This window comes from Labeo rohita, chromosome 1 (assembly GCF_022985175.1).
Source record: "Labeo rohita strain BAU-BD-2019 chromosome 1, IGBB_LRoh.1.0, whole genome shotgun sequence".
NCBI classification, from domain to species: domain Eukaryota; kingdom Metazoa; phylum Chordata; class Actinopteri; order Cypriniformes; family Cyprinidae; genus Labeo; species Labeo rohita.
Genome location: NC_066869.1, coordinates 36,121,673 through 36,143,656, shown reverse-complemented (window position 1 = coordinate 36,143,656; position 21,984 = coordinate 36,121,673). Strand labels below are relative to the sequence as shown.

The following is a 21,984-nucleotide window of genomic DNA, read 5'->3' as shown; positions in this document are numbered from 1 at the left end:
CGTTAACTACGCCTCAGAAAAAAAGAGCTATGGCAGTGCCATAGTGCAGTGATGTCATATCATATGATAATACTATGGTACGTACATACAGTAACAGGGCCGTCGCCAAGGCATTTCATTTTTTAAAATGGGAAACACATTTTATGATCTGAGAAACAGGCATTCACCAAAATGATGACAAAGCCATATTATAACCAAAACTGACCATGGTCTACATTTCAACAGAACACCAAAACAAGATTCAACCCATTTTGCATTATGATTTTTTTTTCAAAGGACACATGTATGACATAAACCTGTCTTATATGATTTATCTATACATTACGCTACACCCAAGTTGCAAATGTCAGAGCTTGACAGTAAGGGTTAACCCTAACCCTAACCCTAACCCTAACCCTAACCCTAACTGATTACATGTAATCTGGATTACGTAATCAGATTCCAAAAATCAAGTACTTGCAATTAGAGTATACTACATTACATTATGTTCATAATCAGATTACAGTTACTTTTAATGGATTACATGATTAGATACTGTGCATAATGGCAGTAAATCATTCATAATCTTATTTTGCATTTTTATGATTTAAATAATTTTTAGCTTTTTATCAACTCACAAACCCACTGCATTTCTTACATGAAGCCCCGTTTAGGAAATCCTGGTTTAATAATGTCCTTACTACTTTTCTGTGCCTTTAACATGGTAGTTGCGTTGCTGTCTATGCAGGGTCAGAAAGCTCTCAGATTTCATCAAAAATATCTTAATTTGTGTTCTGAAAATTAACTAAGGTCTTACTGGTTTGAAATGACACAAGGGTGAGTAATTAATAACAGAACTTTCATATTTGGGTGAACGATCCCTTTAATTTGTATGTTAGTGGAGCCTGTGACCACTAGAGGGAGGTGTTTTATTAAAAAACAAGATCACTACACAGCAGTAAGGTTTCATATAATTGATCCCTTGCACCAACCTTAATAGCATGTGCCCAATTCTTCATACTGTGCTTAATAAAATTAAGATATTGTAACCTTCTACATCATCTATATACGTGTGTGTGTGTGTAAGTATATCATGCACAAATAGAGACGGAACTTTGCAAGAACTGTTTTACAGAAACATGAATCTCTCCAGTGTTTATTGAATATATATAGTTATTTACATATTTCTCAAAGCACTTCCTTACCTTATTGAGGCAAATAGTTTTCAAAAATAAAAGTCACATTTCAAATTCATCAGCCAACCAGTTGCAGTCCAGTGGGCGGGGCTAAGGCTACCTGGCTACAGACATATGCCTAGACACACACACACACACACACACTCGCGCACACACACACACACACACAATGAAATCATTTCCGCTCTTCAGGCCATTGTGTCTAGAACAACAGTAACTGGGACGTGGACTGAGACATTGACATCACAATGACATCACTCCATTTACCGGTTTAAAGCTGATGCGGAAAACTTGACTGTGCTCTTTATTTCTCCACATTGACTCTTAACATTTTGCATCTTTACTTTGACTGGCTTACAGATTGATTGACTGATATATTTGCAAGGGTGAGGTTATGAACAGTGGTTGTGCAGTTCTAAATCTCTCGATGATGGCGTATAAAATCTAAAGCCGTACTTTTATATCCAGTGTCTGATGGGGGAAAGTATATACTGTATAGGAGGAAGTCTGTGGACTTTTTTCAGTTACAGTCTTTATGCAGTCTTTGTTTAGCTGCAACTGAAGTTCAAGGGTCACAGTTACATCACCGTATCTCACTGAAAGAAAAAAACTGACCTTTTGCAACAAAAATGTCATGTTGCCATGGACACACCACACTGCTCTGTTTGGATTTCCAGAGGCACCAATGAATGGTTAGTTGAATTTCTGACCTTTGCTCTGCAAGCTTGCAGGTAGGTGGCATTGAGTTCTGTTCAAGTGTCTAGTTTCCATTGAGGGGTGAATGTGGATCTTTGACCCGGAGGAGCAGCGGTTTGGTTGGGGCTACCTGACCTTCTGTAGTTCCTCTCTGAGCCAGGCCGGTAGCGGCTGACCCAGTCTGTGCAGCAGCTTAGATAATTCAATGTTCTGATCCCTGTAGAATCTGGAGAGAAACGCTCGTGACTAGAAAAGGAAAGAGTGAAAAGAACACATTTTTTACTGAGCAGAACAGACTTTTGTAAAGAATATAGGGGTGAAATAGGACACATTTTCATTTTTGTTATGGGTCTTGTGGTTTGGCATGCACCTGTACTGAACAAATGCAGTGGTGTTTTGAGTTTCCCCCCTAGCAACTTTCACAAAGGATTGAATATTGTTGGTTCAGCTAGCTAGGGCTGGATGGTATATAGATTTTAAGGTTTCAATTATTTGAGAAAGATGTGACAATGCCATTTATATTGATACACTTTGATCTCGCGAGCGAGAAACAACAGAGGACACAGAGTGAGCTGCACAATCCAAGTTGTCCTAAAAATGTGACGTGGTTTAAATTAAGCGCTTCAAACTAACTCAAAAGCATACAGTTTAAATCTTTTTGACCTTTTGTCAGATGTGTGTGTCTGACAAAATGTATGATACGTAATGCATTTTAGTTTTCCTCAGCACGTAGCTTGCGTCTTATGCTTGTATTCTTATCTGTAAATGTTAGAAAGTGATGTCCATTTTGCATAAAGATTGGCCTGTCTCTGTTAAACTTTATCCAACAAGGGTTGACGCACACAAGTCAAACTGCAATAACTCAGTCTAAAAAATACATTTTGATAAAATATTTTGCATCCAAAAATGGAAGCACTTCTGGCCTCGGTTTAGTAAACCACAGTTTAATAAAAAAAGGGAAAAATAAGCAATTTCATGATTTGTTTTTTGGTTGTACCGAAAACATACCAAACTATGACTTAAAAAGGTACATACTGAAGCATCATTTTTGTGTATCATTACACCCCTAATAGTATATGTGACCCTGGACCACAAAAACAGTTGTAAGTAGCATGGATATACAGTACTGTGCAAAAGTCTTAGGCCACTAGTATTTTCAGCGGCTAAAAAATAGTTTAAAGTCAGTTAAAGTCAGTCTGTTGGTGTAGTGTATCAGTAAGAAATATCAGTTTACATTTCTAAACATTCATTTTGCCACTAATTATAATAATCCAGGGAGATTTTTGTATGGAGCACAGGCTGTTGTCAGTCTCCTTGTGCAAACAGAGATGTGATCTCTCCATCATTCAATCCAGTCTTTCTTAAGAAACAGAAAAAACGGAGACAGACTAAATCCAGAAGAACTGTGGCAACATCTCCAAGATGCTTTAAGAGACCTACACCTACAAAGCTACAGTACTGTTAACATTTTTAGGCAGTTAGGCACATAAAATGAGGATGCTGTCACAAACAATGTCATAAATAGATTTTCTTTATCAATGAACTTATTTTGACTAAAATAAATCAGCATTTGATGTGACCATCCTTTGCGTTTAAAGCAGCTGTTGCCCTATGTGCACTTGTGCATAGTTTTTCAGGTAGCTTTGCAGGTAGGTTACTTGAAACATCTTGGAGATGTTGCCACAGTTCTTCTGGATTTAGTCTGTCTCAGTTTTTCTGTTTCTTCATGTCATTCCAGAGACAGACTGGACGATGGTGAGATCAGATCTCAGTGTGGAGCACTGGCTGTTGTCAGACTCCTTGTGCAAACAAAAATCTCACTAGATTATTACAATTAATGGCAAACAGAATGTTTGGAAATGTAAACCGATATTTTTTACTGACACACTACAGCAAAAGATAGAAATAACTTACTTTAAACCATTTTTAGTGGCCTAAGACTTTTGCACAGTACTGTATTTGTAGCAATAGCCAACATTACATTGTGGGTTAAAATTATTGATTTTTCTTTTATGCCAAAATCATTAAGATATTAAGTAAAGATCATGTTCCATTAAGATATTTTATAAATTTCCTACCATAAATATATCAAAACTTAATTTTGGTTTAGTAATATGCATTGATAAAAACTGCATTTGGAAAACTTTAAAGGTGATTTTCTCAATATGATTTTTTTTTTTTTTGCACCCTCAGATTCCAGATTTTCAAATACTTTCAAATACAACACTTATATCTGGGAAATATTTTCCTATCCTAACAAACCATACATCAGTGGAAAGCTTATTTATTCAGCTTTCAGATGTATAAATCTCAATTTTAAAAAAATTGACTCTTATGACTGGTTTCGTACATTGTTCTTAAAGGGACAGTTTACCAAATTTTCAAAGCTGTATGACTTTTTTCCACAAAAGAAGATGTTTTGGGGATCGTCCGTGTGTGTTTTTTTTTTTTTTTTTGTATACATTGTCCACATGTTTCAGCTGAAACATTCTTTAAAATATCGTCTTTTGAGTTCATACACTCAGAAAAAATAGTTAGACAAGCTGTCATTGGGGCGGTGCTTTTTCCAAAGGTTGTACATGTAGTTGTACATTTTTGGATACTAATATGTAGACTTTATTTACTGATGTGTACTTTCAAACTACTAAAATAGACTGTTTAGGTACAAAGGTTTAGCTTTTAAAAAGGCATCTCCCCAGCGTTTGTACCTTTTTTCTGAGAGTGTATGTTTGGAATGTATGGAAGCACATTTCTGCCACTGAATAAAAAAATAAAAAGTTAATTGTGACTTTTTATCTCACAATTCTGACTTTTTTTCTTGCAATTGCGAGTTTACATCTTGCAATTCTTGACTTTTTTTCCTTAGTATTGTGCAATATAAACTCATAATTACGAAATATAAAGTCACAACTGCAAGATAATTTTGAGAAATAAACTCGCAATTCAGTATTTTTTTTTATCAGAATTGTGAGTTTATATCACACAATTCTAAGAAAAAGTCAGAATTGCTAGTTTATATGATGCAATTCTGAGAAAAAAAGTCAGAATGAGTTTATATCATGCAAATCTGACTTTATAACTCGCTATTGAGAGTTTATATTACACAATTCTGACTTTATTTCTCACAGTTTTGAGTTTATATGACAATTCTGAGAAAAAAAGTGAGTTTATGTCACGCAAATCTGACTTTATAACTCACAATTGCGAGTTTATATCACGCAGTTCTGAGAAAAAAAGTTAGAATTGCAAGATTATATCACATTTCTGACTTTATTTCTCGCAACTGTGAGTTTATATCATGCAGTTCTGACTTTATAACTCATAGTTGTGAGTTTATATAATGCTGTTCTGAGAAAAAAGTCAGAATTGCAAGTTTATATCACAATTCTGACTTTATAACTTCCAATTGTGAGTTTATATCACAATTCTAATTTTATTTTATTTTTATTTTTCGCAATTGCGAGTTTATATCATGCAATTCTGAGAAAAAAGTCAGAATTGCAAGTTTATATTACGCAATTCTGACTTTATTCCTCACAACTGTGAGTTTATATCACACAACTCTGAGAAAAAAAGTCAGAATTGTGAGTTCATGTCTTGCAATTCTGATTTTATCAGAATTCTGGGATAAAAATATCACAATAACCATTTTAAAAATATTCTATTCTGTGGCAGAAACGGGATGTTCCATAGGAATTACATGAATTTGAGTAAAAATCTTGAAAAATTAGAGAGAAGAAAAACAGAGAAATATGAAGTGAAAGCCAGAGCTGTTCTGTAGGTATCAGTTATTCAGTACATGAGCTACAGACATGTTAGCTGTTGCAAAATTGAACAGTCAGAGGTCAGAGTGAGTTCTCGCTCTCTCTCTATGACCCATATTACTGGCAATGCAGCTGTAATCATTAAAGATTAAAGGCTCCATTTTGCTCAGAGTTTACTGTTGTTAGGTGGTACCTCAGAGTCCATGGGTGGGTATTTGCGGCCTTTGCTCTTCCCCAAACATTTAGTCCTGCCCCCTTCCAACAGCTGACACCAAAAGCCCTTCTGAGGATCAAACCTGTCAACAAAGAGAGAACTATTTACAATCTTAAAGGCTTCTTTCCTCAAAAACATCTTTCCAATTTGTGTATTCATTGTAATATAAACTATCGATCTATATTAAGTCTCTCAACAGCTTTTTGATTTTTACACTCAGCAATGGAGGGAATCTGGAAAACTCCAGAATGTTGTTTCGCGTACACACACACACACACACACACACACACACACAGATCTGATTGACAGATGTCTGCTGTAACCTTGTCTGTCTGTCAGATGAGACATGGCCTGATTTGATAATCATGCAGAAACACATTAGCAATCTCTAACAGCTCTTAGCAAAATGTGATAGAAAGTATTTGTGTATGTGTGTGTGTTAGTGTTCGCTCTTTGAGAAAGGAGTAAGCAGAGGGAACTTTGAAACATGAACTACGACACATTTGTGACACAATGTATTTTTTGTTTTGTTTTACTCTCTGTCTTCACTGTCTCTCTTTTATTTTCTTTTTTGGTCTCACTCAATCCTATTTCTTTTTCTTGCTCTACAGTTTTCTCAGATATTCTGTCTTTAGTCTTAGTCCCAGAAAATACAGAGAGAATAAAGAACATAGGAGCCTTTTTTCTAACTCTGGGCACTTTTATATCCCCAGGGTGATTTATTTTGAAACTAAGATTTTTTTTTTCTTTCTGCTTTATGAATGTCATATTAAAATTGCCTTGGCAATTTTTTAGTATTCTCTATTTTTTTTTAGCAAGGTAGCAAAGTCAGAAACTCACAAGGTAAAAAAAATGCCTTGGTTGCAACCTTAAAATATAATTTCATAAGTGATAATCAACTCAAGAAGTTTATGTCAGTGTGATATATATTCATTTATAAGTTTTATCAAAAAAAAATTTAATTATCTGTAATTTTGTCAAATTATGCATTCAAAGCTTATTTGGGAATATACTTCTTTATTTGTAATTTAGAAATCAAAGCCAAAGTAACAAACATAATTTGGATTCAGTTGGCGCTGATAGCCTAGTGTTTAGCACATGGACATGTAGTCCAACTATAGTTCGAGCCCAAACTTGTGGTCCTTTGCCAATCCTGTTCCCAACTCTCCACCCCACACTTTCCTGTCATTTTCTACTGTCCTGTCTGCTAAAAGCATGAAAACGGCCCAAAAAAAAAAAAAAAAAAAAAAAAATACGTTTGGATTCTTTGTGTGGTATAATGAACCAGCCCAAATTGAGGACTGCAGACCAGTAGCTAAAATTGTTTTATTATTGAATTGCTGCTATTTTCTAATTTCTTAAGTGCATTTCCTGTGTTTTGATATGCAAAGAAAAAAAGTGAAAATATAATTGAATTATGTGCATTTAGAAAAACTATTAGCAATTAAATTATCCAAAATAGAATCTCAGATCACAGAACGCTATCAAACACAATACATCATATGAGATGGAGCTAATACCTGTTGAGCATTGTTAGTGGACAAATTAAAGGGGTCATCGGATGCCCATTTTCCACAAGTTGAAATGATTCTTTAGAGTCTTAATGAAAAGTCTATAATATACTTTGGTTAAAAATTCTCAATGGTTGTGTAAAACAACACCCTTTTTACCTTGTCAAAATGAGCTCTGCAAAAATCATCTCATTCTAAGGGATTGTTTCTTTAAATGCAAATGAGCTCTGCTCGCCCCGCCCTTCTCTTCTCTCTGTGGAGTGACGAGCCTGTTTACTTTAGCTGCATTTAGCGCATTTAGCTGCAAAACTTGCTAACTAGCACGTTATTAGGAAAGGTGATTGCAGAGATTCATAAAAAAAACCCCTTATACTCACTTCTGCTGTAGGTGAAACTGGATCACGAATGATTCGCGCGAACATAGATGCATTTATGTAGATCGGGGGGCGCATTCCATTCAAAAACAAACATAATCCACTGTATCTTCAGCAGCTCAGATGTTGGGAGTAAATGACAACCACTATGTTCATTATTACATCCAGCAACACAACACCTCCATCGCTCAGTTGGAGATATTCTTGTCTAATTTACATCCCTGCTCTGGCATCGAAACTATGGAAGTTGGACTGTTACAGCTGATCTGAGGTAAAATGCTCAAGATATAAGATGTCAATCATCGTGGGAGCAGCCTCTGTCGGTGTCTGAGAATGGCTCGATTTGAAAAAAGGGGATATTATTTTTACAGATTAATTAAAAACCACTGCATGGATTTTTATCATTATAGGGTAGATTTGTACATACACTGCCAACACACATTAATGTTCAAACAACATGTAAAAGTGAACTTTGCATCCGATGACCCCTTTAAATAAAATTCCACAGATAAAACTCCATTGAATAACACATAAACAGAGTGTAAAACTGTACCCAAGAAATGCCTGTAAAAGAGATGAAAGCACTAGAGAGGCAGAGGGAGTGATACATGACATATGAGATGAGAGACAGGCAGTGGAACTGTGAAAGAAAACTGTTGAAAGACAGAGACTGAAACAAAATATGAAATGAGGATAGTGAAGCCACAAAAAGAAGTGATAGTAACCGAAACTGACAGAAAACAAGAAAAAGTAGAAACAGACATGATGAGAGAGAGAGAAAGAGATGTGTGGAGAGATGAAGTGAGAAAGACTCAAACAGAGGGAGGTTATTAATAAAAGCCAAAGATTGATGGAGCTGTCTGCGCAACGAACACATGCAGAGACTCACAGAACGTTCAAACGAGAGAGAGAGAGAGAGAGAGAGACTGGAATAGGCTACATCTGACACAGGTAATAGTAAGTTCAATGTTTTGGCCTTTTATATCAATGGCTATAGAATGAAAATCTGACACAACTATTGTTTCATTTCAAAATACCATGATTTCTTTCTTTCTTTTTTTTTTAACCACAGTTTATTTTAAGTCCCACTAAAATGTTTTATATTTATACTAAGGCTGTCAGTTTAATGCATATTAGTTATGAAAAAATAACTTTATAAGATTAAAATATGTCAACGCAGTTAACGCACTGGCCCCGCCCCCAGACCTGTACGTCATCTTATATTTCATACAGTTGACAAATATGATGCAGGACAACAACTCCATAAATGCAGGTATGCCCTAAAATGCAAGATATTGGAGCAAAAATGCCCCCGTATGTGTTTTGTCTCATAATCATATTTATATATATCACATATCACATGATATCACACGGGCAGCAAGAGCAATACTGTATGACACGAGTGCTGATTTTGTCCCGAGCTTAAATGTGATTTTATACAACAGTTTAATAAATAAGAAGTTGATATTGTGTTATATTTTAAGCATTATAGTATGTGTTTAGTATGTTCATTTTAGCAGAGAACAAATTACCTTTGAAGCCATAGCAGAATCGTTGTGCATCTCTGACCAGGGATGTTTAGTTTCTGAATGAATCCGCGTTTTGAACAAATCATGTGAATCAATGATTCATAGGCTCATTCAAGTGAGCCATTTACTTCATTCCTGAATGCACTGGCTGTTTGAATGAATCAAATTATGAATGACTCATAAAGACATGTATTGCCACCTGCAGGCAGATTTATAACATTAAAGGGGTAGTTCACCCAAAAAAATATTAAATTCTGTCATTTCCTCACCCTGTCATTTCAAACCTTTCTTTTGTGGACCATAAAAGTAAGTATTTTGAAGACTGTTGGTAACGAAGCTGTTTTGGTTACCAATGCCTTTCACTGTATGAACAAAAAATACTGAGATGTTTCTAAAATTATCTTCTTTCATGTTCCATAGTTTACGTTAGGCCGTTGCAGCCTAAATGTTTATGTGTAATACATTTTATGTTGAATCAAATATTTCTTTCTAAAGCTATAATTTGTAATGTATATTTGATGCTTTCTCATTTAACACAAAAATAGCTTTAAATAATCTTTTGTGGGTATTTTCAGTCAAATTTATTTTAGATCGCAATTAATTAGATTCAAATTTTAATCGACTGACAGCCCTAATTTATAAATTTTTATTTTATTTATTTTTACAATTATAGTGTGCACTATTTTAAAGGAAAGGTTTATTTTTTATAATTACATATCTTTTTTTTTTCACTGTGTTCACATGTGTTAATTTTTGTGGTTTCATGTGAGAAATATTCCACATATGTGTTATTACATAGTGTTCTGGAGGAAAGAAAAAAACACTTCAGGTGTTAGATAAACTTAAACAAGTTATGTGACAGATGTTTTTTTTTAGACAGTATGAAATTGATTTGAGTCACAAGTTTTAACAGCAAAGAGTCAGTTCAAACATGATTGAACATGCTGAGTGTAAATTTAGAAATATTAATTAGGAGAAGGCGTGGCCTCGTCCTCTGACAGGTTTTTCATCCATTTAGATTGTTTGATTATGAACGACATGGCAAATCGTTGTCTTGCACACGTGCACACCATTTCCTCCTCTCCCAAATTGTTCTAATGTACATGACACTTAAAAGCAATCTAACACACAGAGAAAGTGTCAGAAGCCTAACGAGCTGTTTTTAATTGGAGAGGCCCGATGAAGTTAATCGTCTTGCTCTCATGCTGTGCTAATGGCTACAGCCAGATTATCACAATTAATCTCATTCAGGCCCTGTACAGATTATACAGGCATCAACTGCTGAGAACACGGATCTGTCAACTCATTTTATCAGCTGATTCTAAAACACATGGGAGCAGGGACAGCATGGATGACAGGCTCGCTCCTGTATCATATCTCTGGATGAGCTTGTGTCCATCTGTGTGTATGTGTGTGGTCTCGTTTGTGTATCCAAGTACGGACCAAATGTTTCCTTAGTGAGGGTAAAAATCTACCTTCTCTGGACATACATCACACAGCTGCAAAAAAGAAACTTTTTATTTGTAAGGCTGCCAAAGCTTGCAATTTATTAAATATGTTTTGTACCTAACAGTGCAAATGCATTTATTGAATTTTATATTATAACCATTTCATTAATTCTCAACAGCAAAATATCACCATGAATGAAACATCATTCACTGAAATGTTAATGCGATCACCAGAAGAGGACTGCAGGCTAGTGGCTAAAATATCTTTTCATATTTAAGATTACATTCATGAAGTGTGGGGAAAGTTATTTTATTATTGATTTATTGGACACTTACATTTTCGTGTTTGTCATTCCTGTGCATATTAATATTGCTCATGAGAATTTTTGCACACTACCACTCAAAAGTTGGTACGGTACTTTTTTTAAAAGAAATTAATAGTTTTATTCAGCAAGGCTGCATTATAAAAATCAAAAGTGACAGTAAAGATTTTTGTAATGTTAATTATTTTTAACATCATAGACACATGGACTATTTTAACAATATCCTTACTACCTTTCTGGACCTTGAATGGGGTAGTTGCGTTGCTGTCTATGCCAGAAAGTGCTCAGATTTCATCAAAAATATCTTAATTTGTGTTCTGAAGATGAACAAAGGTCTCACAGGTTTGGAACGACATGAGGGTGAGTAATTAATAACAGAATTTTCATTTTTGGGTGCACTATCCCTTTAAATACTTGCTATTCTTTTCTTTTGAATTTTTTTAATAATAATAATAGGGCAAAATCAGAATGTTTAGAATGATTTCTCTGACACTGATGAGTGGAGTAATTGCCATCACATGAATAAAATAGATTTTCAAATAAATTAAAATAGAAAACAAGTATTCGATATTGTATGAAATACACAGTCATGGTGGGCACAAGAAACCTCCATGAAAAAATTTAAATTAACAAGAAAAAAATTAACAACCTAGAACTTTTTAAAGGTAGTGTACTTATTTAACTTGCGTAAAATTCAGGCTTTAGGTTAAGGAGATTATAGAACAACTGCAATTATGTAAATTTGGGATGACCCCATTTTATATAAAAACATGTGGTGTGTGTTTATGTGTGTGTGACCCTTACGTGAGTGCCTGGGAGTAGTTGTAATAGGGAGTGACACCCAAAAATTTCTGAAGCTCGTCCATCACTTTAGCTGGGTCATTCCTCAGCTGCTGTCCATCGATAATCATTAGCTACAGAAAGAGATGGAGAGAGACAGACACAAGGTACAAGATTCAGAAAATGTGTTGTAATAATATTGAAATCAGCAAGGGTTGGTCCATATTGGTTACCTGGTTTGGAGGATAGTACGTGAGCCATCTCTCCAGGTGTGTGGCGTAGAGTCCAGGTACGAGACAGCGGTTCTGGAGAGAGCGCAGCTCAGGAGGAGCAAGCTGGTCTGCTGAAATCACCTCATAGAAACTGAACTGCAACGCTGCTGGGTCTTCATGAGCCCTCTGATGCTGCCAGTGAAATCAAAACAGTTTTAAAAACCAAAACCAACCGCACAATGACTTAAATATCAGTATTTATTCTGCTTCTGATTAAAAATTGGTCTAATACTTTTGTAATGTTGTTGTCTGTCTTTTTGCTAGGCCAACTGAGAAGACGAGATAATAAAAATATAATATAATTAGATAAAATAAAACTCAAAACAACATTTCCATGTATTATTTGTTAAAGGGGTCATGAACTGAAAAAGGAAATTTCCCTTGATGACCAGGCATATGAAAGGTCATTGTACTATTAAATCATTTTGTACATTTCAGAACTTTCTTGTTAGTCCAAAAACGGCTTATTTTGAAGCCAATCTGCCAAAACGACAGGTTGTGGGATGTGCCACTTTATGATGTAACAGTGTGGCTAACAGTGTTCCTACACATTTTCCATTTCAAAATTCCATACTTTTCTTTTCCAGACTCAAATTTCCAAACCTCTCAGTAGTTTTTCAGATCATATTTAACATTAATGATTCATAGAGCATTATTTTCAGCTTTATATTTGGTATATAGTAGAGTCATCTGTAAAAATCTATATTTTTTATTGAATATTTTTGATATGTATTTTTAAATATATTTATTTAATATTTTAATAAAATATTTGACTTTTTGATTGATTTTCTTGAAGTGATAACACACAGAGCCCCTAAAAAAACCCAACCCCCCCCCCCCAGACTTTTACATGCACACAAGAAACTTTCTTGGTGCCCTCAAGAAACTATTCACATGCGCATGGGAATTTTTTTGCATGCTTACGCATTGCAATATCTAGTTTTAACCTATTTCCTTTGTGCATCCCTGCCATCTTACTATGAATAAAACAAGAGTATGGATGCACAAAAATGAACAGAGATCTGCTTGCTCAAAATTTGGCTTTTCTTATGGTAGTACCACTAATATCAAGGCCTAATGTCCAATTTAACACATTGGCGGAGAAACCATGACATGAAATGGGCAGATGGCATAAAATTTGCCAAGGTCGAGGGTCTATAAAAAGACTGGTACTGTAAAAAAGTGTTTAAAATTTGGCTTTCGTTAGAGCAGTATGCCATATTTTAAGGCCTTGGGTCTCTTTGCATAGTCTGTGGTGGCCAAGAAACCACACTGCGAAATCAGCTGATTGCACAAAATTTGGATCAATGTGCCTTGTCTTATATGCTAAGTTTAATGGTTTCATGTGTGCACATAAAAGTCTGTTTTTTTTTTTTTTTTGGCAAAGGTCCCTGAGGCTATATATAGGCTAGAATATAGTGAGAAGAAACCCAAAATGCGTATAACCTGAATTTAGTATAATGAAAAATGCATCTTGAATTCATTGTCATATTTAACAATCACTAAAGAATTACTAAACAGCTGCCACGAAATCTTGCTTCTTGTACAATACATTTGTTTTCATTTAATTCTTACTTTTCAATTATAAGAACCTAAATGCGGCAAAAGTCTGGAAGCACAAATAATTTTCCATACTCTGCTTTCTTTGTTTCCATACTTTTCCAGACCTGGAAAATACTTGAATCAAATTCCATACTTTCCGCAGAAGAAGATCAACGCCTGCTTCTACATCCTACATTCTAAATTCTAAATTATGATGTTTTTTGATTTAAAAATTTTGATAACATTATAAGGGGACCTCAGAGAACAGTACAAAATAATTAAAAAGCCAGTTCATTTTAGGTAGCCATGTAATAAGCAAGATAATGTATAGGTTAAACTGTATTTAATCTGGAATAATATTATTTTACAGTTTTTCACATTTGCTAAAACACTAAACCCTATTTTCTAAACCAAATTCTCAAACCAATTTGTCAAATAAATCACTCTTTCTGCAAAAAACACTGTTTGCAGATCTCATGCACTCTTTTTGCAAAACTCTAAACACATTCTCACTCACTAAGACACAATTTGCTCTGTGATGAACTTGTGATGCAAAACCTTAAACACAAGAAAGCAAAAGTCAAGCACAACTGCAACACGACTGTCATCGTTTACCCACAATAATTCAAAATTCTTCACACTTGTTTCTAAATATGTAAATATACCAAATATAAGCCAGTTCAAAGTGCACAGAAGGCATGGGTGCATATGTATATGTGGGTGCATATACCAAAAAAAGGAAAAATGCACACACATATGTATGAGTATAGATAGACAGATTAGATATATATATATATATATATATATATATATAAAATAGAGATGTATATATATATTGATAGAGAGATTATATATATTTTTTCCATACATACACATTTTTTCCTTTTTATTTTTTTGGTATAGTCACTAAACTTAGGTGTGATTTCTTTTGAGTGTGTATATGTTTTTTGAGTGTATGTATGTTTATGTATCTTTATTTATTGCAAAATAATTACTATATATAGTAAACATTCTTTTTTTATAACTACATGCACTGTACACTGTGTTCTCCATTTTTTGCTGTAGTGTCTAATGAATGATCTGTAGTGTGTATAGTATTGACAACTATTTTATGATTTGAAAGCTTTGTTTGATTTTGAGTACAGTTGAAATGGTTTTGAAAAAGAGTCAGTGGTTCTGTGAAATTAGTTTGAACATTTGGATTTGTGTTTAAGGTTTTGAGAAAATGAGTGATGGTTTCAAAAAATGTGTTTTAGCAATTCAGAAAAACTGTAATACATTAGATGAGATCTAAAAATCTTTCATGTTCTTGGGGTGTACGGTAGCAGCTTCATGCTGTGCCCTCCTGTGCATGCTGTTGATGAGATTTCTACCTCACACAAACTCTAACTCGCTTTTACACCCAGTGATGTTCTCACTCACACTTACACATATTCAATCTCCCCACAATATCACACATGAACATGTGCACGCTTGCTTCCTACGGAAATCCATCAAGCACATCAACACACACACAAAATACATGACTTCATGTATTTAAGATGTAGACATACTACTTATCACTAAAAGGGTGAAAATGTGTAGTGAAGGTGTAAAAAAAAAAATCAAACACATTGCCCTCTATAAGGTCTGAAAGAGTAATGTATACCCGCAAAGTTTTTTGTTTGAGCTCCCTTCAGAAGCTAAACGGAAGTGACAGCCTTTTTTCTTTTTTGGTTTTATGGATGAATTTGTATTGCTCTTTTATTCAAAACTCAAACTAGCCTGCTCTCTTAAAGTTCACATGCACATTCTGATTTAGGTTCATATTTATGAATATGGTTAGGAACAAACATGGAAATAATATATTTATAATAAATATGACAATATAAGATATGCATGTTTTTTATTCCTTTATAGAATAAAAAATGGCTCTTGTTTTTTCTGCATTTATTAAGCTGCATTTTAGTGATTCTGCACAGCACATTCATTCTCATTCTCATGTATCTATCACATGAATGTTTTATGTATTTGTTTGACAGCTTGACTTTTCACAGCTGCCACTGCAGCGGCTTTACAAACCAATTAGAATTATATTTGTCTGGATATGTGCAGATATAAATGACTACTCCACTCACAATAATTATTTTCTATTTTAATATCTTTTGAAATTTAATTTATTTCTGTGAATCATACTGGCATGCTGATTTGGTGCTCAAGTAAAATTTCTTATTATTATCATCAATGTTTGTTGATGAAGCAGTTGTGCTGCTTAACATTTTAAGTACACTTTTTTTTCCTTTAAAAACAAAAATAAATAAATAAATAAAAGTGGTGAACATAGAGTAGGGTAGAGTGGTGTTCATAATCAAAATATGATCTAATCCTAATTAATATTGGTAAACTCTTGTGCATGTTGGGCACTGACTTTTTTGCTGTACAGAAGTCTCTTTCAACCATCTGCACAACTCTGATTGGGCAATTCTACTAGTCTTTGCTTTGTGATTGGTCAGTGTCATACCTGGTACCAGCTGTATGCCCTGTCTGAAGGGTTGATCAGCAGAGTAAGGATTTTGGCTTTAGGCAAGAGAGCAGCGGCTCGTTTGGGCGTCTCCTCAGAAGGAAAGTAATTTGCGCTCTTCTCAAACAGGAAATCTGTGCTGACATTAGAGGGTACAGGAAAGAACTCCATGTACCTTTGAGAAGAGAGGTGTATTGAGTTAGAGAAAACTCACACAAAGACAAATGCACACACAAGCATAGGTGTCATTTATGGTGGGACATTTTGCCATGGAAGATTTTGTCCCTACTACTTTAGTGCCTGCGGCAGAAATATATCTAGGTCAATGACAAATAAGACTGTCCAAGATAAAAAAAAAAATGGAAAATCCTTTAAAAATCTAGTTTAACCATCAAGTAAAGTATTTCCAATACATCTTGTGTACTGAGCTCTGCACAACATATTATGTCCACGAATTAAGAATTTGTCCCTACAACTTATTAATTTGTTACCTAGCTTTAGATAAATCATGGCCAAAATTTACCTAGAATGAAGAAACAAATTAATCAAATGTAGCCACAAATTAATAAGTCATGGAAACAAATTTGTAATTCACGTCATGTCATGTGTATGGCTCTATAATTTCCAACCAAATTTTCAATATATTTTCAATGTCAAAAATATATATATATTTTAACTATCAAATTATTTTTTAAGACTTTTAAATTAACCTTGACACCCTGTCTTGAGGGGTTCTCTCTATGATATCATTTTCTGCATGTGTAGATAGCACTATATGATTTGATTTGGCCCATAAAAAATTCTAAATATTAATAATTAATAAAGTTCTTGCAATTAGCAAGTTGCCTCAAGACGTTAACACTAGACCAACAATTTCTAATTTAACAATAATTTATCCACTGACCTATAAAACCCTAAAATTAACAGTAGCAGATGAAGAAATGAAATTTTCAAATTAAATATGCCACTAACATATTTTAGGACTTGAAATTGTTAGTGAGAATATTTACTCCTACAAATGACTGTGTAATGAAAACTTGAGAAATGTTGACTTGGAAAAGAAACAACACTCTACTGTTCTTCAGACCAATACACCACATTTACCAAAACAGTGGAAAATCATGTTTAAAGGGATGTTCACTCAAAAATGAAAATTCTGTCATTAAACGGTTAGTTCACCCAAAAATGAAAATTAGCCCATCACCGTCTCACCGTCAAGGCATCCTAGGTGTATATGACTTGCTTCTTTCAGACGAATCCAATCGGAATTATCCTGGCATATCCAAGCTTTGGAATGGCATAGATGGGTGTTTCACTTCATCAGTCCAAAGCAAGTCCAATAAAGTGCATCCATCTATAATAAAAAGTGCCTCACACTGCTCCGGGGGGTGAATAAAGGCCTTCTGTAGTGAACTGATGCATTTTTGTAAGAAAAATATCCATATTTAAAACATAAGAATCACTTTAATCTACACATAGCTTGCGCCGACTGGTCTTACATGGAATCAGCTCCGGGCGGAAGATGTAAGACGTTGGCATTGCGCATGTGCTGGTGAGTCTTGAACAAACCAACGTTTGTTTACAGGAGCAAATGAAGCAAAGTTTCTTTACTTTAGGAAAAAAAAACAGTCTCCTCTTGGTCTATATCAGGAGTGGCGAACTCCAGTCCTGGAGAGCCGCAACCCTGCAGAGTTCAGCTCCAACCCTAATAAAAACTCACCTGCTTGTAGCTTCTTAGTAACTCTTCACACCTTGATAAGTTTGTTCAGATGTGTTTGATTAGGGTTGAAGCAAAACTCTGCAGGGCTGCGGCTCTCCAGGACCGACATTTGCCACCCCTGGTCTATATCAAAATCCTCCAACATTCTTCTTTACAAATCCTCATTCTACTATTGTTTTGTTTTGGTCTCTCCCCTGCTCGTCCGAGTTCATCACTACCGAGTGGCGCAAGCGCAACACCGTCATCTTACGTCATCCGCCCGGAGCTGCTTCCATGTATGACCAGTCGGTGCAAGCTAGATTAAAGTGATTCTTACGTTTTAAATCTGGATATTTTCCTTACAAAATGCATTGATTCACTACAGGATGCTTTTATTCACCCCCCCGGAGCCATGTGAGGTACTTTTTATTATGGCTGGATGTACTTTATTGGACTTGTTTTGGGCTGATGAAGAGAAACACCTGTCAGTGGTATTCTAAACCTTGGAAGTGCCAGGATAATTTTTAATATAACTCAGATTGGAATTGTCTGAAAGAAGGAAGTCATATACACCTAGGATGTCTGGAGGGTGAGTAAATAATGGGCTAATTTCATTTTTGTGTGAACTAACCATTTAATTATGGACCCTCGTGTCAGAAGAAACCCAAAAATAACTGACTTTATTCAACAATTTAAAAAAAATTGAACCACTGATGTCACATGGACTATTTTAATGAGGTCCTTACTACCTTTCTGGGTCTTGAACATATCAGGTGCAATGCTAGTGGGGGGGCCATAAAGCTCTCAGATTTCATCAAAAATATCCTAAATTGTGTACCAAAGAATGAACACAATTCATTTTTGGGTGAACTATCCCATAAATTTTTTGTGCACACCTACTTAATATTCATGACCTATGTCTTAACCACTTATGTGACATATTCCTCCAAAAACATTTTTAACAAAGTGAAACCCACAAACAAAATTGTCTGGTGCACAGGAGCACACTTCATACCCACCAGTCAATGCCTTTGTGGTAGTTGTTGGTGTTGAAAAACTGAACTTCTTCGAATGTTTTCACACTGGGGAAGTTGCTGGAGATGAAGGGATGCATGATCAGGAAGAGGTAGAGCGCTGTCGTGCCTGGTGAGAGAGAGAGAGAGAGAGAGAGAGAGAGAAAGAGATGAATGAAGAAAGGAGGAGGGCAGGACAGAAACGAAGGAGGAGGAGAAGTAAATCAACGAGCCCTTCCCCTGCTAATGATGAAATTATATGTGCAGCTGATAGTGCTGAAGAGAAACATTTTAGGCCTGGAGATTCAGCCCACAGACCGAGAAACTAAGAGACATGGGATCAATACACCATTTACCTTATGGATTTTTTTTTCTGTGTGTGTGTTGCGAGTTTGTGATACAGCAGGAAAGAAGATGAGTGCAGAGAGGAGAAGTGTTTAACAAGACAGTGTCTTGACACCAATCAAAATCTTACAGCCCCAAAACAGCGTTCTGTCTTTTTCCTTGTTCTACCCCCCAGCCCTCTGGGGATGTGTCTGTATTGTTCTCCTCTAGAGCTGAACGCCCGTGGTTGCACTTTCATCATTTCTAGCAGCACAAGGTGAGATATAAAGCAGGATCAAGGGGAACAGCGAAGCGAGAAGATACGCACGCACACACACGCCGCTTTGAAGCCCTGAAAAAGGAAAGACGGAAGAAACATGCTCTCATAACAGAAGAACAGAATTACCTGTTTTCTGAGGCCCGACCACCATGAACTTGGGCAGCCTGTCGCAGGTCTTCTCTTTAGACCAGATGTCCTTATGCCGTTTGTCATCACATGGGTTCTAAAGCACAACATCATAAACGAGATCAGGTATAAAGTTCTATCAAATTAACATATGATCTGTTAACAGAACAGAAGCACGGAGACAGTGGACGAGACAGGGTCTGCAGTTTGACGCCTACAGTATATGGATAATCCTTGAGATCATCTTCAGATTTCATATGACAGATATTAATAGATATTCTAGAGCCCTATTTGGATGGGATTTGTTTTCAGGATGTACAGTATATCTGTAATGTAACGTTTACTGTAGACATCTGTATGTGTCATCAATTTGCATGAAAACAGAACAATACGAAATTTAGTTCAATAACTATTAAATAAACTGCACTAGGCAAAGCTTTAACATCTACATCAAGCGTCTTTTCAAAATAATACATAATAGGAGCAACCAAACAAACATATGCTAAAACTGTGCAAAACCCCCATAAATCCAAGAGTTGTCCCTGTGAGAAGTTGTAAAGTGCATCTTTTCATTTTCTGGTGGCTTTTCATTGGTCAACATCCACTTGAGACACATGGAGTGCTTGATGTACTACACAGTTACAAGGACTACAGGTCACAGAGAGCGGGCTTTTTATGTCGGTTTGCACAGGATTGCTTTTAACTATGATAAGTTCTTGAGGACATTTTATGTAAGTTAAAAAAATGTGTAATCTTAAAAGAAATCATAAAATAAGTCTAAAAAGCATTGACTTGTGTCTATTCAAATAACAAGGTAAAAAGTTGAGACTTTTTAAGATAAAATGAATACCATATAAGATACAGGTTTTCACAAAAGTAAAAGGTTTTATAAAATGATAAATCTGAATCTAAATGTGGTAATTGTTTAGATTTTTATAATGTATTACAATTGAAAATATGGGTCTTATTGAAAATGCACATTAATTCTCTGCCAGCAGGTGACATTTTAAAGTTTGATCATCACATTAAGCTATAGTGCAATTCTTGATTTTCCATCCTCAAATTTAAGACCTCTTGAAATAATAATTTAGACATTCTCATACCATTTAAGACTTTTTATGGCCTTAAATTTAATGTAACTAAATTTTTAAAATATTTTTAAGTATCTGTGGAAACCCTGAATAAAATAAAATAAAATAATTATTAAATATTGTAAAAATAACTGTTTTAATATATTTTAAATTTAATTTATTCTAAATGTATTCAAATTAATTTTTTAATGCCAAAGCTACATTTTTAGCAGCCATTCAGTATCACAAGATCCTTCAGAAATGATTCTAATATGCTAATTTGCTGGCCTAGAAATCAAGAAACTTTTACCATTTTCAATTTTGAAAACAGTTGTACTGGTTAAAGTTTTTGTAAAAACCATGATAAGATTCTTTAATCAATATCTAGTTTAAAAGAATATCATTTATCTGAAATGAGGGCTGTCAAACAATTAACTGTGATTAATCGCATCCAAAATAAAAGATTATGTTTACATACTATATGTGTGTGTGTACTGTGTATATTTACTATGTATATATAAATACACATATATGTACATATTAAAGAAAACTATGTTAGATTTATATATAAAATATTTACATTTATATATAATCAAAATTATATATAAGTATAAGTTTATTTTGGATGCAATTAATCGCAATTAATCACTTGACAGCCCTATTTGAAATATATATATATATATATATATATTTTTATATGAGTAACGTGTATTAAGGGGGTCATTGGATTGACAGTTGATATGATTCTTTAGGGTCTTGATGAAAAGTCTATAACATACTTTGGTTAAAATTTCTCAATGGTAGTGTAAAACAACACCCTTATCAAAACCAGCTCTGCAGACATCAACCTGTTTTGCTGCATGTTGCTTTAAAATGCTAATGATCTCTGCTCACCCCGCCCCTCTCTTCTGTGGGCTGACGAGCCGTGGTCTGAGAGACTGTTTACTTTAGCTGAATTTAGCACGTAAATAGGAAAGGCGATTGCAAAGAAAAATGCTTATACTCTTTAGGTAGATCGGGAGGAGCATTCCCTTCACAAACAAAAGTAATCCACTGTGTCTTCAGCGGCTCAGATGTCGGGAGTAAATGACGACTACTATGTTCATTATTACATCCAACAACAAAACACCTCAATCAGCCATTCTTGTCTCTTATTCATCCCTGCTCCGGTGTCGAAACAATGATGGTCGGACTGTTATAGCTCACTCAGGGCGGGTCTAAGGTAAGACGGCCACCACTGGGTGGGTTTTATCATTATAGGGTGGATGTGTACACACACTGCCAACACACATTAAGTTTTAAACAATGTAAAAGTGAATTTTGCATCCGATGACCCCTTTAATA

General features: G+C 35.0%; 1 protein-coding gene across 1 annotated transcript in view; it reads right to left on the bottom strand.

The window, feature by feature from the left end:
• Positions 1-1,092: 1,092 nt before the first annotated feature.
• The window catches only part of ndst3 (N-deacetylase/N-sulfotransferase (heparan glucosaminyl) 3), an 81,727-nt gene continuing 60,835 nt past the window's right edge, over positions 1,093-21,984 (bottom strand). The window contains exons 8-14 of the mRNA XM_051108314.1: positions 19,571-19,667; positions 18,847-18,970; positions 16,129-16,303; positions 12,048-12,218; positions 11,839-11,948; positions 5,829-5,931; positions 1,093-2,117 (exon numbers count right to left, since the gene is read on the bottom strand). Of these exons, the coding sequence (XP_050964271.1) occupies positions 1,998-2,117; positions 5,829-5,931; positions 11,839-11,948; positions 12,048-12,218; positions 16,129-16,303; positions 18,847-18,970; positions 19,571-19,667 (900 nt within the window). The 3' untranslated portion in view covers positions 1,093-1,997. The remainder of the gene's footprint in view (positions 2,118-5,828; positions 5,932-11,838; positions 11,949-12,047; positions 12,219-16,128; positions 16,304-18,846; positions 18,971-19,570; positions 19,668-21,984) is intronic.